The sequence below is a fragment of the Pseudorasbora parva genome, chromosome 14 (assembly GCF_024679245.1).
Source record: "Pseudorasbora parva isolate DD20220531a chromosome 14, ASM2467924v1, whole genome shotgun sequence".
Lineage (NCBI taxonomy): Eukaryota > Metazoa > Chordata > Actinopteri > Cypriniformes > Gobionidae > Pseudorasbora > Pseudorasbora parva.
The window spans coordinates 20,755,876-20,778,315 of NC_090185.1; the positions used below are offsets into that span (position 1 = coordinate 20,755,876).

General features: G+C 39.4%; 1 protein-coding gene across 1 annotated transcript in view; it reads right to left on the reverse strand.

The window, feature by feature from the left end:
• Positions 1-58: 58 nt before the first annotated feature.
• patj (PATJ crumbs cell polarity complex component) overlaps positions 59-22,440 on the reverse strand; it is a 143,031-nt gene continuing 120,649 nt past the window's right edge. The window contains 17 exon segments of the mRNA XM_067415824.1: positions 59-2,200; positions 4,118-4,241; positions 4,373-4,424; positions 4,427-4,475; positions 8,975-9,079; positions 10,525-10,647; positions 10,742-10,779; positions 11,478-11,601; positions 11,901-11,987; positions 13,889-14,036; positions 15,016-15,209; positions 16,445-16,528; positions 17,957-18,063; positions 18,355-18,481; positions 18,690-18,758; positions 20,262-20,348; positions 21,149-21,250. Of these exon segments, the coding sequence (XP_067271925.1) occupies positions 2,054-2,200; positions 4,118-4,241; positions 4,373-4,424; positions 4,427-4,475; positions 8,975-9,079; positions 10,525-10,647; positions 10,742-10,779; positions 11,478-11,601; positions 11,901-11,987; positions 13,889-14,036; positions 15,016-15,209; positions 16,445-16,528; positions 17,957-18,063; positions 18,355-18,481; positions 18,690-18,758; positions 20,262-20,348; positions 21,149-21,250 (1,767 nt within the window). The 3' untranslated portion in view covers positions 59-2,053.

Genomic DNA, 22,440 nt, shown 5'->3' on the forward strand with positions numbered 1-22,440 from the left:
TGCCCCCCCCCCCCCCCCCACACACACACACACAAACGTCAGAATTTAGAAGTCAAAAGATGTTTAAAATGAAAATAATTTTATTTTCTTACACTTCAGATAAATTCTACTTGTCTAAAATAAAGTCACAGACCATAACGACCAATTATGTGTTTTGTAAATGTTAATAAATCAGCTTTATTTCAGGCTTAGATCTGTATCTATTGTATGAATTTAACTAAAAGGTTTCTTTGGACTTTAAAAACATTACACTGACAGAAAATGGCCTATATAAATGTGTTACCCTCGACCGCTGAGTCATACGAGTGTGAGTTGAAGAATCGATATGATTCAAGCCAGTTTTTGTGTTTCACAGCCCATATGTAAAGATCTAGTGGAAGGTAGCAGACTGGGGTGTTGCGTTTTCTTGAAGGATAAGGGGGAAGACAGGCAATCTTATTAAAGGGACGTAGCGCTGGACAGTTCAGAACACACTGTCCACATGGCACGAGAATTCGAGAGGCATTGTATGAGGATGTGCTTACGAAATCCTAGTGGAGGAGACGGTCTGGACGAGGCTTCCATACGCCGTCTACAACCTGGAAAGGCCTGATAGTCTCTCAAGAGCCTGCTACACTTCCTCTAGGACAGAGACTGACACAGGATATCCTCATATTGTGACACACAGACACACACGGTGTCAAACTAGGATATGCGAGACATCTTCATGAAGACAAAAGTGATGCAAAAACACCCTAAAAAGGAAATAAATTACATATTTACAATGAAATGACAAACATGTGCAATTGAATTACAAATGGAATTACAAAAACGTAATAAAAAACTATGTTATTCATAAGGATTTCTGTCATTTTTAAAATCTCAGTACACAACGGCAACACAGTGGACTATTTCTCCCCCAAAATTAAAATGGTCATTATTTATGTCATTTCAGACCCTTCTGTGGAACCTAAAAAGACATATTTTGTAGAATGCTAATGCTGCTTTTTTCCATACAATGAAAGTGAACGAGGACTGGGACAGTCACGCACCAAAAATGACAAATATTTTAAGACTGAAACCATAAAGTGTTTGTGCGAAGAACTGTCTGAATTATTATATTTGAAAAATAAAGTTTTGTCTGAAATTCTGAAGACTTTAATTGAAAAACAAATTACAATTTCAGTCTATTCCTCACTAGAAAAAACTAGCAAACGACTTCCAAAAAGTTTAACTGTAGCGTACGCGCCATTTGAACAACTTTTGAGAGAAATTAATGATAATTTTTATCATTTTTGGAGCTCAAAAGTACCAGTCCCCATTCACTTTTATTGTATGGCCAAGAGCAGCTTGAACATTCTGCAAAATATCTAATTTTAAACTGCACAGAAGTCAGTCATCCAAGTTTGGAACTATTCCAAAATACATACGAGTTTGAAATATTCACAGAACTACCCTGCCATGTAAATTATTTGATTGAAATGATCCTAATATCTAATACAAGCTAAACAAAACATTCCAGCAGTCTGATCTGCCTGTCTATCGTCCCTTATTAACGCTCGTCCATACATTTATCTACATTTATTGGAAAAATTAATCTGATTGATTAAAAATAAGGCAGGTTTGTAAAGTATGTGTGTTTTAAGTACACAAAACAAAATCGTGACGACCACACTAGAAGTTGTCGTATGCACTGAAATGATAATTACTAATAAAGAGTATGTATGTTCGTGTGTGTCTAGCATCATTTTTCCACCTGATCTTGAGTTACCAGCACTCATTTCATCAAAATAATCATCAGTAATATCGCCCCATAATTCACCCCTCACATTCGCTACAGGTCCATGACTAAGACAAAGACGATAAAATAATTTCCCTTTATAAGTCTGTTTTCTAATTGATTTTGATACCAGGTGCACAAACAGTAACAGGCGCAGTTTAAACGATCAAGTGCAAACAGTCTCCACATCAGGAAGTAAAGTGGCCGAATGACGGCTTTTGCGGATGCAGTCTCTTTAAGATGTGTGAATGGAATGTGTGTGTTTTTCAGTAGATGTAGTCCTTAGTGTGTTTGTTAGGAGAGCACAGAGAGTGTGACGCTTCCCCGCTGCTTCTTCAGTATGGCCACGGCCTGCTCGTGCGTGACGCCCTCCAGACTCTCTCCGTTTACTGACAGCAGCTGGTCTCCACGCTTCAGACGCCCGTCCACCGCCGCCGCCCCCTGCAGGTAGGAGGAGGAGAGGATCATTAAATGACCACAATTGACCATTAGTACTTTAATAATTCTTAACAGATCATTATATGTACCAAAATATGATATTTATAATATAATATATGATCAGACATAACATGTTGTTATGTAACGTGTTGGTCCCCTTTTACTACTAAAACAGCTCTGACCCGTAGTGGCATGGACTCCACTAGACCCCTGAAGGTGTGCTGTGGTATCTGAAACCAAGATGTTAGTGGCAGATTCTTTAAGCCCTGTAAGTTACGATGTGGGGATCTTCATGGATCAGACTTGTTTGTTCAGCACATCCCACAGATGCTCAATTGGATTAAAATCTGGGGAATTTAGAGGCCAAGTCAACACCTCAAACTCATTGTGCTCCTCAAACCATCCCTGAACCATTTCTGCTTTGTGGCAGGGCGCATCATCCTGCTGAAAGAGGCCACAGCCACCAGGGAAAACTTTTTTAATGAAAGGGTGTACATGGTTTGCAACGCTTAGGCAGGTGGTACTTTCACATGGATGGCACGACCGAAGGTTTCCCAGCATATGATTTTCCAAAGCTTCACACTGCCCCCGCTGGCTTGCCTTCTTCCCATAGTGCATCCTGGTGACGTGTGTTCCCCAGGTTAGCAACGCACACACACTCGGCCATCAACGTGATGTAAAAGAATACGTGATTCATCAGACCAGGCCACCTTCTTCCATTGTTCCGTGGTCCAGTTCTGATGCTCATGTGCCAACTGTAGGTGGTTTCGGCAGTGGACAGGGGTCAGCATGGGCACACTGACTGGTCTGCAGATATGCAGCCCCATTCACAACAAACTGTGTATTGTGACACCTTTCTATCAGAACCAGCATTAGCTTATTGAGCAATTTGACCTACAGTAGCTCGTCTGTTTGATCAGACCACACAGGCAAGCCTTAGTTCCCTACAAGCATCAATGAGCCTTGGCCGCCCATGATCCTGTGGCTGGTTCAGCACTGTTCCTTTCTTGGACCACTTTTGATAGATACTGACCACTGCACACCGGGAACACCCCACAAGAGCTGCAGTTTTGGAGATGCTCTGACCCAGTCGTCTAGCCATCACAATTTGGCCCTGGTCAAACTCACTCAGATCCTTAAACTTGTCCATTTTTTAACACATCAACTTTGAGAAAACATTTTTCACTTCAATTCATCCCTAATATGTCCCACCCACTAACAGGTGTCATAATAAGAAATAATCTAGTGTTTAAATTTACCGACCTCCAGAGAGGTTGATAGAGTCATCAGAAAAATCATATCCTGTAAACACAAAACATGTCTAGTTTCTAGGAGAATATGAAGTGTCTTATCTCTGGATGTTTGTGTGAAACAGAGCTCTGTGCTGCTCCCTGCTGGCCACAGCGCAAACAGAGCAGTACAGTCAGCACAACACTCATAAAAATTCTTATGCAAGTTTCTGAAAATGTTCTGAAAACAAAACAAAAAACAATTACTTTATTCACATTATATTGCTTGAACATTGACTATATACCAGTGTTCTTTTAGTTTTATTTATAGACTATTATATTATATATTAAATATTTGGAAGTGGTCTTTAATTTTTATATTTTAATTTCAGTAATTTTGTTGAGCTTTTGTAATTGTTATTCATTTTTTCCCATTTCTATTTAACTGTAATTTATTTTTTATTTGAGGTTGAAAAAGTATGGGGGGAATGGGATGAGCAGGATGTTGCGAGCTGGATTTAATGTTGAGTTGGCCATATGAGCAACATGTTTCAATTTTTTTTTAGCACATGCGTTTTCCACTACGCCATGGTGAATTTCTAATCTAGTGTACAATGTCAGGAGTCCAAGTGCGTTTCATTTTGTTAAATCTGGAAATGAAGACAGTAATTGGTGAACCAAAAGAAAATACCTTGCTAAAGACTGTTTTAACATAGATGGGAAGGTCTCCATGTGGACTCCCAAATCCACCAACGATACTGAAGCCCAGCCCATCTGTGCCCTTCTCCAGAGTAATGGTCTTTGGCTTGGGTGTCCTGTTAATATTACACAAACACAGAACAAAATCTTATGCAATCAACTGAGTACTGTAACAGAATGTTTAAGGTCAAACAAGAAGGGAGAGTCCTGTTGCCATGTGACTAATGAACGGTGATGCCTCACTCACTCTGGTTCCACTGGCCGGACCTCTGGGTTGGTGCTAGGGGTGGAGCTACTGACAGACTCTCCACCTGACTGGCTATGGCACTGATGTTGGTGTCAGCTACCACCTGTCAATCACAGATGGACAGTCAAACATTAAAATTAAATGAATGACGTCGTCTTCAAACCCACTGGAGGTTTTCTTCCATTCAGACGCACGTGTTTTCACAAATGACTGTCTGCCTGTAGATAACAGAAAACTGCTTTCTATGTTGTGTGTGTGTGTTTGGCACTGAAATGCATCCTAACAGTCCTTTAATGTTTTTCTTGGTGACTGTCGTCGAATGATCGTTTGGGCGCTGTTCATCAAACTCTGTTTCCCTCACCAGAATCAAAAATGCCTTTTTCTGTCATGTTTAAATGTATAATTTTCCTCTTCTATTAAACTCTGGGCTGGCTATGAGGGCAGTGGTATATTAATTTGCATATTTAATTAACAGTGAGGCAATTAAAAGTAAAATACAAAACAATAAACAAAAGCTAATTAATGAACAAGTCAACAACAGCAGTGAAACACTCCCAAGTCATAACAGTCGCTATCTCACCTACACCTACTGACAGAAAGAAAGAAAAAGACGGACAGACAGAAAAAAAGGTTAAAAAAAGAAAGAGAAATGAGCTTGAAAGAAAGGGCGAAGGAAGCGTTAAAGAAAGAAAAAGTGATAAGAGAGAGCAAGAAAAGACAGGAGGAAAAAAGAGTGAGAAAAAGTGAAAGAAGTACTTCAGCGATGGGAAGATGAATCTGTATTTAAAATGGGAAATTATTTTTTAATTTTGGTGCTTTCTAGACTGAGAAAAGACAGAAAATGTATTTTTGTCTCATGGGGATGAAAGACAACAATTCCCAGAATGCTTCGCTGCCTCCCCAAAGCCACCGCTACTAGATTACTGACTCACTGATTCTTTTCCCACCGCAACCGCTATCATCTTTATAAAATCAGTTCAGTTAGAGAACAGACACTACAATTTAAAAACTGTTCAATATGTGATTTAGCCGCTGAGGAGTCTCACAGCCCAAAACGCTGCAGGAGTCACATTGATTGAGTCATGGATGAGCTCGTGATGAGAGCTGAGGTAAACGCGACGGCACTCGCGGCATAAATTCACAGTGCATGTTCAGTCTGTTGCGTTTTCAGTTCATGCCTTTGAAAGCTTAACTTTCATAGGAATTAGTTTGAGAAGTTGAAAGACTTACTTTGCTCTGCTGGCCGCAAGAGCGCAAGTTAAACATGAATGACTGGGGCTGCAGCGGAGCTGAGTGCTGTGATCTCCCATCCCCCACGCGCGAGTTGAAAACATGCGGAAATGGCTCCCTCTGCTGGCTGTAGTGTTTAGCCTCAGCCGTTTAAAACATTTGCAAATGCAAGAAAACAGTGAGAATTGTGAGGGTAAAAAGTGAGAATTGCAAGATAAAAACTGCAAGAAAAAGTCAGAATTGCGAGGAATTTTTTTGCAATCGCTAAAGTTATAATTGCAATAAAAAAGCAAGATATAAACATGCAATTGCAAGAAAAGTCAGAATTGTGACATATAAACTCACAATTGTGAGATATAAACTTGCAATTGTAAGTAAAAAAAAGTCAGAATCACAAGAAAAAAATTTAACTGAGGAAAATAAATAAATAAACATTTGTAATTGAAAAGTCATAATTGTGAGAAAGTCAAAATTAAAAGAAAAAAGTCACAATAAAAAATAAATTAAAAAAAATGAATTGAGGAGATAAAAATGTCCCAATTATCTTTTAAATGGTTTTATTCCGTGGTGGAAACAAGCTTCCGTAGTTTTTTAGCACACGTTGCCGTGTTGATACTAAGGAGTTGCTATGCGGTAAAAGTGGTTTTCAGCATGTTACTATGCCGTAAAAGTGGTTTCAGCATGTTGCTATGGAGTAAACGGGGTTTTAAGCATGTTGCTATGCAGTACAAGTGGTTTTCAGCATGTTGCTATGCAGTAAAAGTGGTTTTCAGCATGTTGCTATGCAGTAAAAGGGGTTTTCAGCATGTTGCTATGCAGTAAAAGGGGTTTTCAGCATGTTGCTATGCAGTAAAAGGGGTTTTCAGCATGTTGCTATGCTACCAGTTGCTAGTGAGGTTCAAAGTGTTTTATAGCACATTGCTATACAGTAAAAAAAAATTATTAACAAAACCGTAAAAATCAGCAATAATAATAGTGAAGTTTGTCACCAACAACATTTAAAAAAAAAAAGAAAAAGAAAAAAAGAAAAGAAAAACAGATACAATTTGGGAGAGTTTGTATAAGACAAATACTTCAGTAGGGTGGCAACATTAAACTTGTTCACAGCCAGAATGACTTTCCAGGGGCTAAAACTGCAAAAAAGCTACAAAACAATACCAAATTGTCTGATTTCTGTGACATGAGTAACATCATAGGGCATTACATATGTCCAATTAAACATATAGCAGCCAGAGAGATCAAGAGAGAGTGAGTGAGAGAGAGAGAGAGAGAGAGAGAGAGAGAGAGAGAGTGAGAGAGAGAGAGAGAGAGAGAGAGAGAGAGAGAGAGAGAGAGAGAGAGAGAGTGAGAGAGAGTGAGAGAGAGAGAGAGAGAGAGAGAGAGAGAGAGAGAGAGAGAGAGAGAGTATGCTCTCTCAAACGACTGAAGAGGGAATGAACGAGAGAGAGAGAGAGAGAGAGAGAGAGAGAGAGCGCTAAACAATAATTGCTCTCTGAGCTGCTGTAATCAGGGCTTTGCAGGCTGGGCTCCCCTGTTTAAAAGCCCTGTGCATTCCTCCTGGAACCGCGCAGATAACGCCACATTTGCATAAAGAACTGGGATTATCTGGCAACCCGCGTGCAACCGCCGCACAGCTGCACACGGCTGATAACGGCCCAGTGACACAGCACCAACCACTTACACAACCATGAGTCCAAACAAACACACGCACACACACACATATACATAGCGCACTGTCCTTCGATACACCGACTCCGCTAACACACACTGATAACCGTACAGAACATATACACACAGCGACTCTGCATAGCAATAACAGCACACAATACAAGCGTGCATACACACATCATTGAGACCGCACCTACATGTAAAAAAAAAAAAAAATACTACGATACACCACTTACAAAAAAAGTACCATGGTAATACCATGGTATTCTTAGATGAGCAATTTTCTGTACCATGCTATCTGACATCTACCAACAATGCTAACAGTTCTCATATACCAGCTCCACATACAAACGTACAGCGCTATTATCAAACTGGTGATGGGTTATGGGAAATTTCAGGGGATTAAGAAGAAACCCACCAAACAACTCCTAAAACATTTGAAATAAATGTGGGGGATATCGCGCACCGCACCAGACGGGTCGGAGGGTCTGTTTAGTGCCAGCAGCTCGACTTCAACCCACGGACTGTCTGCCATGATCCTGTTAACAAGTACAGTCTTCAAATCACATTACCTAATGTGAGTTCCCTCATTAGCTAGTCAGCGAGTGAGAACGCTGTAGCTAATTTGAATTGTGGGTGCATGGTTGGCAGTCTCAACACTTCAATGAACTAGTTTGTCAAAAACTTTAGCAGAAGAAGAGTCAAAGTTTGTGAATGCAAACATTTCTAGCAAATCAAGTCCCGCCCCTTTTCAGCAGTGTGCTTGTTGTGTTCGGCTTTGTGTTTTCACTAGCCTAGAAATCTAGACGCACCCTAGCGGCAGCAAATTTAATTTGTCCGCAAGTTTCGTCTAGGCACTCTCAATACCATTCTGAGCTGTGTTCCTCAAAATCTGGACGGCCCAATCACATCATGTATATAGTCGGCGGGCGGGGCCATAATGACGACGGCCGAGTTGCGTTTGCGTGCTTCAAGTTAACACAGAAACTGGCGAACGGCGGCGGTCTTTCGAATCAGCTCTGACCGCGACTCTGGAAGACTTGGAGTTAAGCTTTTCTCTGAGAAAAGAACAAAGAGCGGGAAGATGTGTTCGTAGTTTAGCCGACCGGATACGGCGAATGTTTAATCAGTCAGCGAGCTCTGCTTCACCTTCGTTGCTCTGGGTGGTGTAGCGCTATCCTATCGCGTGCAGAGGGAGTTTGAAAGACAACCGTTTATCCCGCCCCTCGGATTGAGCCCTGTCTATGGTGAGTTTCCAGACCAAACATCTTGATGTGGGTCTGGCTTGTCAGGCTATGTTTTCACAACATGAAGGTAAGATCTTACGGATTAATGAATGAGGCGCTCATTTAAATACATTTATTATGCCATCTGCTTCAAACTTTACAATGCCCATGATAACATTCTTTAACTCTACAATAAGTAAATCCATCAGATAATTACTCTTCAACAGCGATGCCATAGAAATATACAGAGGTACCGCAAAAACGGAAGTTCAAACACAATATTCTATAGATGGCCTCAATAAGCTATAGAGTTCTATAGCTACAGAACAATGGACCATGCTCTTGCCAAAACAGGGTGTCTGTTTTTGGACCCAAAGTTATTAGCCTGAAATTGGTTTGTTTGCCGTAGTCTACACATCATGAACTACACTGCTGCAAATATATTTAATGAAAAAACAGTATTGAGTTCAACGTGTACCTGGAGGACGATGGTGCCGAAAGCATTCTTCAGTATATTTACGACGTCTCCGTGAGTCAAGCCATCCAGAGACTGAGAATTGATGCTCACAATCCTGTCACCTACCTGAGAGTTACATTAATGGAAAAATTGCTTGAAATTCATTCACATGGATACAAACCCAATCCCCAGCGGTGCCCTTCACACCCAAACCAATGTATAATGCTTAATCAACAGCTCTCAAGCTCCATTAACACCATCAGTGACACTCAACGACATGATTCCATTCATTTTGAATGGAGGGCTAGTGATGTCCGGCGACACAAGCGAATTTTGCGAGCGAAATGAGCGAATTTTGCGAGCAATGACCAATAGGAGTGAAGGCTGTTCTTTTAAGTCTAACGCCGCATTCACACGGAGCGTAGGCGTTAACGCTTCCCATTTACTTTGAATGGGTGACATCATCCGTTGCCGAACTGAATTGTGGGTTCCGTCGCGGCGCTTCACTCGCGTTGCAAGCGGCAGAAGTTGAAGAATTCTCAACTTTTCAAGCGCCAGCGCAGGCGTCATCCAATCAGATCGCCGTATGCAAATATCCTACAGCAGACGCTAGCCAATTGCGTTCATTACTGCTCCGTGAACCATCCAGACCATAGACCGTTAAAAATCCAGACGCAGCTCCTGGACCACTACGTGATATTCTTCCCGCTGTCGGCGCTTTTTCGGGATTTAATGTACTTAACAGCTTCGTGCACCTGTGCAGTGCGCTGACAACAACTACACGGGCAATCGTACTCGCACATACAACCAAAAAAGGCGCTTTTTTGTGTTGTGTTTTGGTCCAAGCGGCAAGTTAATGTGATTGGCTGTTGTCACTATGACGATCGCGTCAGCACCTAGCTTCAGCCACGCCCTCCGTCAAGCGTTAACGCCTACGCTCCGTGTGAATGCGGCGTAAGGCTGTGTGTCCACCACCATATTGGCACTGTGCTGAAAAAAACCCTGCTTTTAAACGGCCACAGCTAAGCGTTTCTTTCAGCTGAGACGCTTTGATTAATATGATACGGAATATTCACAGAAGTGTTACTAGTATCTCATTTCACAGATAGTTTGTTTCAGTATTGTTTCTATGTAAAATTTTTAAACAATGCAAAGTATTTGCTCTGGCTCTTGTTTTAAATGATTTTGTTCTGTTATTATGCTTGTTGTTATCATATGTAGACTTTGTACAAGCAGAATGTGGTGGCTGAATGTGGTAGTTAAACATTCTTCTAAAAGCTGAACATCTGATGCTTTAAAAACCTGTCGCTCCCATTGAAAACAATTGGAGAAATACGCTAGCCGCGTATCTTAGTTTTATATAACACTTGCGATTGCATTTTCTAAAGAAATGGCCAGAGACGTGCAGTCTACCAATAGAATTAAAGTGACAGCACTGGGAATGCCCACAAGCGTCTTCACAGTACAGAACAAAGTCGCTGATGGTGTGAATGGGGCTTCAGCCTTATTTACACAAGACGAAAGTGGAAAGTGAGCAACAGAAAGGAATGGAAAAAACAAGGATGATGTACTTTGAGGCGATGTGTCTTGGCAGCCACGCCGTTGGCCTGGATCATGGCGATGAAGATGGGGATGTCGCCCAGCGGACTGCCCTTACCGCCCGCTATACTGACACCCAAAGCGTCGGTGGGACCCTGAGAAAGTGAGACAAAGTCACTGATGAGGGTGCACTAAAAATGAAACTCCTGAGCACTATATATACAGAAGTAGGTTTACAAACAACCTTACCCGTGTGATCTCCACAGTCCGAACGCCTGGCTCTGTCCCTGGAGGGATAAAATGTCAGACACTAACTTTCGGAAAACAACCATTCAAGAGACTGAAATATTTCAATCTAATTTCGTTAATTAGTTTAATGAGTTATGCAGTATAACTATTATGAGTTCCTAAGAATTTTACTGAGGAACATATTGGTGGTAGCTCATGCACTGGTCATGTAGGTTGGAACTAGAGACATAAAATATCCAGATAAATTGGCCAATATCAATCCATTTTGGGTCTGACAATAACTAAATCTACTTGGCTGATGTGTGTCCGTTAGTCACTGCAACAGTAACCCAAAAAACTATGCAATGGGACCACAGTTTGCAAGTGTGTTTCTATACAAAGGGTCCTGTTGTGGCCAGAAATCGGTCGATTTGTTTGGTCCAGACTACAAACTATATCTCTGCAAATACATGTTAATATTTTGGTACCTGAACCTGAATCCATGAGGATTCAAAATTAGAAACATAAAAAAAAGTTAAGAAATGATTACATTAAACGTGACTGCAGTTTTAATTTAAATAGACTAAAAACAACAGAAGAAAAACAAAGCACAAGCACTCTTAACTGTTTACAGAGGCACTTTCTAAGCACCACTGCTAGCTGTCGACAGATAAGAAAGTGTTGTTTTAAGGCTGATTTACAGCTGTTTTATGGCTGTTTCCTGGTACTTTCAGTGCTAATGTGTTGCAAGAAGTACCTGTGCTTTTATTGTTGGCCTCAGTGATATTTCGGCTGTTGTTGTTGAGGGTTTGAGGAGGGAGCAGAGCCACAGCAGGGGGCGTGGGGGTTGGGGTGCTGCTGTTGGCGCTCACGTGGCTCATCTAAAGGAGAAAGAGTTAGTTGAAGGTGCTATCCCATACACATAGAACACACTCATGTCATCGCACATGCATACATCTAGGTTAGTGACGTGAGTGCATGCTGACGTGTAGACACGGACTCCCTTTTCTTTTTCAGGCAATATGGATGAGTAACACACACAGATGCCCACAGCCATACACCGCTGGTTCGCCTGTCCGCTAACATGCACTATCGATTGGGTTAGAGTTCGGCATGCTAAGTTTTGGTTTTTACGACGTGGCAGGGAAGCCCAACAGGGTGTCGGGCGCGGGCTACACACCTGACTTCCCTGGGAGGTGCGTCTGGAAGAGATCCAGGAGGCAGCCTTCAGTCGGCCCAGTTCCAACAGCACCTTGCCCCTGGCGCACTGCAGGATCACAGCACACACGTTGACACGCACACACAAGTTTGGCATTGTGGGCTGTCTTCTTGCTCATGTCCTCTCAAACACACCTTGACATACTTTCGAGAACCTTCACATACATGCAGAGACCTGATGGCACAACACAATACCTTTGCTCTCGCCCAGAGAGCTCGACTCGAGCCGATCCCATCAAGCTGAACTCCACAGCGAGTGTACAGCCAAACAATGCAACCTCATTCACGCCAATATTTCCCACAATTTCACCAACTGCCACAATAATTGTCCAGAACAACATTATTGTTAAGAGCTTGTCACTCTCCCAATAATCGATATATATATATATACACATGCACGCGTTGTTGTACATTTTGTGTTCATATAGGATTAGTGGCACTTTCATTTAGTGTAAAAAAATATTTTTTGTTATCAGCACATAATATCAGCTACAAATATATAATATATATATATATATATATATATATATATATATATATATATAGTACATACATTTATATAGCAAAAGCTTTCTATTTCAGATAAATGCAGTCTTTTGAACTTTCTATTCATTAAATAATCCTTAATAGAAATTTGACAACTGTTTTCTACATGGATTAATAATCATAAATGTTTCTTAAGCATCAAATCATCATATTAGAATGATTTCTGAAGGGTCATGTGACTTTAAAGACTGGAGTAATGATGCTGAAAATTCAGCTTTGAATCACAGAAATAAATAGCATTTAAAAAAATATTCAAATAGAAAAAAAATATTTTCAAATATTTCACAATATTACTGTTTTTGCATCAAATAAATGCAGCCTTGGTGAGCAGAAGAGACTTCTTTAAAAACATTAAACATTAAAATCTTACCACTCTCAAACTTTTGACCATTAGTGTTTTATATATATATATATATATATATATATATATATATATATATATATATATATATATATATATATTGGTGAGCAGAAGAGACTTCTTTAAAAACATTAAACATTAAAATCTTACCACTCTCAAACTTTTGACCATTAGTGTTTTATATATATATATATATATATATATATATATATATATATATATATATATATATATATATATATATATATATATATATATATATATATATATATATATATATATAATGGGTAGGTACAGTAAAAATGGGTAGGTACAGTTTGTTTTTATATATATATATATACACACACACAGAACCCCGGTCAAAAGTAAACAATTTAATTATTATTTATTTTATGTATTTTTAAATACACAATTTTTGCTGTTAAAATAAAGATTTAAGAAAAAACTTTTTTTGAAGAGATCATTTTACAGACAACAATTATAATTTTTTTCCAATTTGGAGGTAATACTGTAGCCGGAAAATGGATTCCATAAGCTTAAATCACTGGGGAACGCTGAAGTGAACCAGGTAAACGGCCATTAAGTGTTGGTTATTATTTTAATTTCAATGTCTTAAAACTTACAGAGGAGGTTGGGCTGGATATTGTTTAATATCACTTTCAAGCACATTGTTGGGGAAAGCTGATATGCTGATATCTAAACTGACCATAGCAAAAACTGTGTTAAACTGATCTGATGCTACTGTTTAAACTGAAAAAAACCCAAACCTAGAGGACACCAAAACCGTTGAATAAAATACGTTTAAGTCTGAACATGCTGTCAAAACTGAAATGGGTTGCTGAGGAAACTAAATGTTTAAATATGAATTCAGACATTGTTTATAAACAGCACAGACATCACCGACCCTCAAAATATACAATCAAACTGCGACACCTAGTGGTAGCATCCTGCAGCTGCAGCTCCAACTAAATCTGATCATGTAATCCAGTTTTGGAACTTGTTGTAAGCTGGGCTTTGGGTTTAAGGATTCGGGCAGAGCTCACCTTGAGGATGGCGGCGACGGTCTCCTGTGATGCCTGTCTCATGTCCTCTCCATCCACAGACAGGATCTGATCACCCTGCATCAGTCTGCCGTCCAGATCAGCCGCTCCGCCCTTCACCACATCCGAGATGAACACACCCTTACCATTTCTGGAGAGAGAGAGAAAAGGAGAAAGAGGAAGTTAAGGAGACACCCACTCTTAAAGAAAATGCGGCCCCACTTTATATTAGTTGGCCTTAAGCTTAAAAAATGATTTGTTCAAATGGTATTGCAAAACAGTTTTTCTGAGATTGAGGTGGGATACGGGTAGAGTTAGGGACAGGTGTGTTGGTATGGGTAAGTTTAAGGGTAGGGTTAGGTGTAAGGGACGTGCCAACTGTGTAATTACAAATGTAATTACAGAAACGAATTACAGACGTAATTACATGCAGGTATTTTTTAAAATGTAAGTACAATGTAAAAACATATATGTACACAATAAGTGCATTGTATCCAATGATTAATTACAATGTTAGTACATAGTAGTTAAGGCCACCTAATATAAAGAGGGTCCGAAAAGTTATAATTGTATTGTATGGAGCCATACACGAGTCAAGCAGACAAAAATATATATTAAGAATTCGTTCCATCATTTTAGTAATTCATGGCCATGCTGAACTAATTTGTTCCCTCATTTTAATTTAACTCAAACAAGGGAACGAATTACTACATCGTATCAATGATTTAGTAAATCTAGGGAATAAATTATTACATTGTGTGCATGATTTACTTAAAACGAAGGAATGGATTAGTAAAATACAAGTAATACTGACGTATTAGTAAGTCATGGGAATTAACGGTTAATTTGTGGCCACAATATACATATTTTTTCCTGCATGCCATGTCTGTGGATCATTAGTATAGTGCATTTTTCTATTTTATTGCAAAATTATGACATTGCGCATTTTGTTTTATTTTATGTTAAAATTACAATTGTGCTATTTGTAAAAAAATACTAATAAAAACTAATACTAAACTACTTTACTACTATAATTGTATTGTGCACTTTATTTTAATATTTGTAAAATTATAATTGTATTTTTCATTATTATTGTTCATTTTTTTAAAGAAAAACAAGTGCGTCCTCACCTCTTCCCGACGATGCTGAGGCCCAGGCCGCGTCCCGTTCTCTTCTGAAGTTCAACCTGGAATAAATCGAGGTTCTCCTCGTCCCTGTATTGCGCCTCGTCACGCAGCACAGTCAACCGCACTTTGGCCGGTGTTTGCCGTAGAGCAGCTATTGCATCTTCATGAGCGACGCTGCGCAGATCCACTCCATTTACCTGCAGGGGGCACCACATTACATTATATTAAAGGTGTCAACAACTGGCTTTTTTATTTTTATCCTGTTGTCTGAGGTCAACTAATGACGTTTGTGTTTTTTTTACTTCCAAAAACATGATAACTAATAAGAAATATCGGGAGGGTATTTTCTACACTGGTTTTGAGGCTCTCTCCTGAACGCTGGGCGTGCCGCACTGGAGACTTGGAAGTAAACACCCACGGCCAGGATTGAATAAGATTTGCATATTTAATACAAAATATGCAAGATTTGCCTCAGCTGAAAATTTGCTTCAGCTCCTCTGTCAATTTAGTTCACATGAGGGAGGGATTGTTTTGAAAGCGGCACCAGAATGATTCTCTCATCCACAGGTATCGTAAACGTCTTTATCAAACAAACGCAATGATTTATTTCTCATCCACCCGCTAATGTTACTTGGCCTGCCCGATCGGTGGATAGAAGCGCGAACCGCGCGCGCGCACACACAAACACACGTGCGCGCACCCAGATCAAGAAAGGAATATTATTTTCACTATTTGAGATTCACCGGCCTGCCGATGGGCTTAGGTGTCTATAAAAGCTTTTCTTTGACTAAAAATGAAGTTCAGCTCTTACAGGATATTCTTATATTACCATGACCTTTTATATATCAAAAGCTCAAGGGAAAGTTTATTTATCAATTCATCACCTCTTTACTTATAATACAGTTGATCACTGAGAGCACATTGCATTGTAGGACATAGTATTTTGTTTTTGTACAGTATGATCTGAGCAATATTGTTACTGTAAAATTCTAAAAATGAAAACTTTTAAAAATCTGTTTTGGTAATTGAAATAAAGCTGAAATAAAATAAAATATTAATTTTAGATTAAAAAAACTGCAATAAAAATTAAAGCTCTATATGATTATAAATAAAATGAAAAATGAAAATATAAAAATATAAATAATACTATAAAATAACAGTTTAATTGTGTGCTATTCAGCACGCTATGCTACTTTATGTCCAGAAGATGGCGATATTGTCTAAGTTATGCACAGAGAACTACTGCTCAGATCTAATGAATCAAAATTGCTAACACTACTAGTCACATCTCCTTATTATTATTATTATTCACAATAACACCAAACCAACATAACATTTCCATTTTGCTCAAGGCAGGCCAGCTGTCAGTGACATTACAGAGGAGCATCCCACTCAACATCCATTTAACACACTCTCACTAGCATAAACAAACCTCGAGAATCTGATCTCCGGCCCAGAGTCGACCGTCCCGTGCTGCCGCCCCCTCCTCATACACTTCATGAATCACTATGGCATCCTGGAAAGATGAGAGAAATATGAAGTGTGTGAAGAGGATTCATATGCTAAAATACATTTATGAAATATGGTCCTATCACATTCTTCTTAAAGGGACAGTTCACAGCCCACTGGATGTGAAGATTATCACTAACATACTAATATTTTTGGTAGTACAAATTTGGTCTGTTCATTACACACAATTGTAAAAATGATTATTTGAAAAATTCACAGCGAATGTGTCATGGATCACTATTGTGTTAATTTTGCATTCTTTATTTTTAGCTTGAATGGAAAGAGCAACCAGAACATTTTTGAAAACATTTCCTTTTCATCTCTACAGGACAAATAAAGTGGTATGGTGTGTGATTTCTGCTCCCCATTACCTATAAAATCCTTTTATATATAAAACACACACAGATTTTTTTCTTCCTGCTGAAAATTTGTGGAGCCCGAGGGTTGGTTTTGTTGACTTGTGGAAGCCTTTGACAGCTAAACTAGCCCACAGAGCAGGAGTGCTGCAGAATTATGATGGTGATGTGGCAGTGCACAGATAAAAGCCTGAGGCGCAGCAGAGAAAGCCAGGGCAGACAAAAAGCTCCTGCTGTGACCTGCCTGTTCTGATGCAGCCCTGCGGCCCACCGGAGAGAATGCGACCTGTCACAATCACACACTCTTCTGATACTTTGACCAAACCCACATGGAAGCTGTGCCTGCAGACAGCTGTATCTGCAGTTAAACGTACCAATGAACAGACAATCTAGCTTTTATATGCATGAATGCATTTTGTCTTCTGACTAAGAATATATACTGTTTATAGTAGCAAATGCATCATTATATCAAAAACTACTAGCAGTACTACTAAAATCAAATTGTTTTTGGTATTTTTGCTAGTTTTCTTTAAGGATAATAGGCTACAAGCGTGGACCATAAAAAGTCTCTCGAGACACATTCTGCATTGTTCAATACTGGTGCACTTTAGTCTAGCAATTTTTGAACACGTCATTAAAATGATTAAAATGACATTAAAATTATCCTTTGGTGCATATCCCTTCAATTAGAGGTGCTGTATGGCAATTTCAGTCGCTTTTTACCTTAAACAGAAAAAAACGAAACAGAAAAAATAATAAAATACAGAAAAACAACTAGAAAAAAAACAAAAACGAACCAGAAAAACAAAAGCACAAAAAGAAAACCAGGATAAACCAAAAAACTAAAATACAATAGACAAAAGACAAAATTAAAACACAGAAAACACAAACAAAATAGAAAGACAAAACAAACCATACACAAAAAAAGAAACAAGTACAGAAAAAAACAGAAAAACAACAGACGAAAACAAGGCACAAAACTCCCAATAAAAATAAAGCAAAAATAGAGTAACGCACATACACAAAACAAAACCTTTGTATTTCAATTTTTTTTAAACATTTTACCACTGATACCGTACCAGCTGGGTATCTTTGCCGCCGACTATACTAAGGCCCAGTCCAGACCGGCCTTTAGAAATTTCAATGACCGTCTCTTGTCCTGGAACTATGGGACACGTAGCAGGGTCTGAAACAGAGAAAGAGAGATAAGATGATGCAACTCTGTATTCTGTGCTTTAAAAAAAATTCTCTGAGCGAAAAAGAAAATCAATTCCTCTTTGGAAAAAACAACTGTCAGTGTTCAAAGAGGCCAAGGTGAATCCACACGGCACTGTTTTCAACTCCAATTTACCTTAACATGAATTTGTTGCACCACAGATTGCAACGCAAAATTGAAAAAAAGTGTGTAAAAACATTCAAATTAAATTAACAGTATAACATGTTTTCAATACTATTTGTGACACACTGCATTTTTCACCTTTGCTGCAGTACTCAAAGTCGGGGCTGGTGCCAGAGACTGGCACAGATGATCCAGAGGACGTGACCTCCAGAGAACCTGCTGAGGGCTTGGTGGAATTCCTCTGGATTTTTGGAAGACTAGTGATCTGAGGACAGTCCAGGACAAGGGCGAGTCGGCAGGAACACAGAAAGAGACACACAGAGGTTAGACTGTTTACTAACAGTCATGCCATGTTTTGTCTGGGCAGAGATTTCATGTCTTGGCACCCGTTTAGAGAAGAAAGTCTCTAAACAGGTAAAGTAAAAGTAAAAACGTTGTCAAACGAACACACACATGTAAATAAGCGAACACACCTGCTCTACATGAGGCTGGAGCGACTGTTCACTTGGAGGCTCCAATATTTTCTCAGAGGATTTCAGCTTCTGAAATGATTAATAGACCTTAATTAGTTTTATCACTCAGTATAACAGGCTACACAACCAACATTTAATGGAACGATTATGAAATATTCAAGGCCACTTTTGATTCATGAGTAAAGGATGGATATGCATTACTAGCGATACAATACATTTCGTAAACTACAGGATGCTACATTATTTTCCTCATGACTTCATTATATTGTACATTGCAACTCGCATGTCTGTTATCTTGGAAATAAATGTTTATATTTTGCACCCCCTTCCATTTTCCATTAATATAAAAAACTTTCAAAGGCCAGTGTAATTTAAATAATGACCCTCAAAGACCTGCTAGTCTGCCTTTAAAATGTCCATCTCCACTCGATTTCTTATCCTAAATTAGATGTACCTGTTTGAGGTCATTAGCTGCATAAAGACACCTGTCCACCCCATACAATCAGTAAGAATCCAACTACTAACATGACCAAGACCAAAGAGCTGTCCAAAACACTAGAGACAAAATTGTACACCTCCACAAGACTGGAAAGGGCTATGGGGAAATTGCCAAGGAGTTCGGTGAAAAAAGGTCCACTGTTGGAGCAATTATTAGAAAATGAAAGAAGCTAAACATGACTGTCAATCTCCCTCGGAGTCGGACTGGGGCTCCATGCAAGATCTCACCTCGTGGGGCCTCAATGATCCTAAGAAAGGTGAGAAATCAGCCCAGAACTACACAGGAGGAGCTGGTCAATGACCTGAAAAGAGCTGGGACCCCCGTTTCCAAGGTTACTATTGGTAATACACTAAGACGTCATGGTTTGAAATTATGCATGGCACGGAAGGTTCCCCTGCTAAAACCAGCACATGTCCAGGCCCGTCTTAAGTTTGCCAATGACCATTTGGATGATCCAGAGGAGTCATGGGAGAAAGTCATGTGGTCAGATGAGACCAAAATAGAACTTTTTGGTCATAATTCCACTAAACGTGTTTGGAGGAAGAAGAATGATGAGTACCATCCCAAGAACACCATCCATACTGTGAAGCATGGGGGTGGTAGCATCATGCTTTGGGGGTGTTTTTCTGCACATGGGACAGGTTAGATTATGTGCCTCATAGTGGACATGTACCTACGATGACAATTTCAGACCCGTTCACGATTTCTAAGTGGGAGAACTTGCAAAATAGCAGGGTGTTCAAATACTTATTTTCCTCACTGTACAGCGTACAGTATATATAAACATACATACATACACATACATACATACATACATACATATAGGGGTGGGTCATTATTGGCGTTAATGTGCTGCGTTAACGTGAGACTCTTATCGGGTGACTCTTATTGAGACTCTTAAATATATTTAATATTTTTTTATATTAAAAAAATTTAAATAAAGAAATCTGGGGTTTCAATGCATACAGAAAATTGGCATTTTATACTTAGCAAAGTATCCATTTTGCCAAAATAGCAAAAGTAAGATGGTATGCCATTCTGAGTATCTGGTTGAGATCTAAGCTGTTCCTTACCTTTAAAGATGACTCTCCATCTCTGACAGTATTCTGCATCTGATCTCTCTGCGTGGGGTTCACGGTCAGTGCCACGCTGGGTTGATCCTGTATGAGGAGTCAAGCAAACAGGTAAAATAAAGCATCAGGCCTAGATGCTCCCTACAGAGCTTCAACTAGGTCAAAACTGCAGTCGCTGCCTCCATCTAGGACAGAGTTAAGCTAGAGGCAGCTGATGACAATGAGCTGCTGTTTAGAGCCAAGCGCCCCAGAGAAGGTTTCAACTGTTTGTTTACCGGAAAAAAATTCACAGTTAGGTCTGAAACAGCTTGTTCGAGCTCAGACTGACAATAAGGAGATGAAAATGAGGGGAGATGGGATAGGCTCGTAAAACGCTGAGTCAACAATCATTATTATTTTCATGATGATGACACAGGTTGCCACGTTCTTGCATCATATCTGTTGAAAAGTCAGAAACACTGGCTTATGAGCACGGCTGACTGAAATAAACCATTTCATGATACTTTGGAATCTACATGAGACTGAGACTATAACAATAACAACACAGAGAAACAATATTGTTGGAATCACTTTCAGAACGATTTGATCCAATGGATGTATGATACAAATATTGACAGCCAATCAGAATCCATCTTGCTGTAACAAGCTTGAGCATTTAAAGAGAATAAATAGAATGATAGGAAGCTTTAGGAGCTTAAATTCAGATATGATGATGAGCATGTAATTTCTGACGTGCTGTAAGCGGTAGACAAATCACAACAGATGGGGCCTTCTGACCAATCAGAGCAGAGTAGGCTCTCAGAAAGGAGGGGTTTAGAGTTAATTCAAGCGAGCAATCCATGGCTTCTGACCTTTACACCAAGGGTGTTGATTTGACGAAGACTCACCTTGATTATAAGCGGTTCAGGTGGGCTTCTGCTCAGAGGGAGGCTTTCGGGTAACTGTGGCTTCTCTGTTAGAATCGGAACTGCTGGTGTATTTTGATGTGTCTGAAACAACAATTCTGGAATCAGTCTAATTTTTAGTTTTTTATTAATAAATAAAATATTACTACAGTGGGTAAAATAAGTATTGAACACGCCACCATTTTTCTCAGTAAATATATTTCTAAAGGTGCTATTGACATAACATATTTTCACCAGATGTTTGTTACAACCCATGCAATCCACACATGCAAAGATATCAAACTAGATGTCTGTAATTTAGGTTATGTGTAATAATGTTAAATGACACAGGGAAAAAGTTGAACACGCTTACTGAAACGTATTTAATACTTCATACAAAAGCCTTTGTTGGTAATGACAGCTTCAGGACACCCCCTGTGCGATAGACACAAGTTGCTTGCATTGCTGAGGCGTGATTTTGGCCCATTCTTCGTCTTCAAATACTGAAGGTTCTTTGGACCTCTTCTATCTGATCTTTAGTTCTTTCCATAGATTTTCCATTAGATTTAAGTCAGGTGATTGGCTGGGCCATTTAAGAAGCTTTTTCTATCTCTGAAACCAATTGAGAATGAGGACATACATGGTAGTCATGGTAGTTTGCTGTCACGTGACAAATTGGGCGGTGTTTGCACCATCCACCATTTTGGGATTCGATGCTATCGGTTGCCAAGGGCAACACTGTAAGAGCGATACAGAGATCGGAGCAGGAAAGACGGCTCGAGGAATTATCACGTCGTTTAAACGGAGAAATTATAAAATGGAAAATAAAAAGAAATGGAGGTTAACTACAGGGAGAAGTTGCTACCAGCGGCAGGCAGAGGTATTTAAAGGAGCTGGATGATATCAAAAACGTCAATCCATACGAGCTGCCTGCAGCAGAATGGAACAGAGACCTAACGTTAGACGCTTTAACTTACTACCTTGCACGTTCCTGAAATGATTCTATATATTTTTTGTGCATTCTGAATAATAAATAAATACATTTCCCCACTATCCTGCAACCGTCTAGTGCTCATCCTCTTATTAACAGTGTTTTTCTCATACTGACCATATTTTATACCTGATGACAAGTTTACATTTCTAAATGAATTTAACAAATAAAAGGAACGCTTGTGTGCGCTGGTGCTTTTAGTCCAGTCTTAAGTAGACTAAATGCTCAGTACGTACATGTAACATTAGAGGAAAATTAAAGTCAACTAGATATAGGCCTATGTTACTTTGAATATTAATCATTT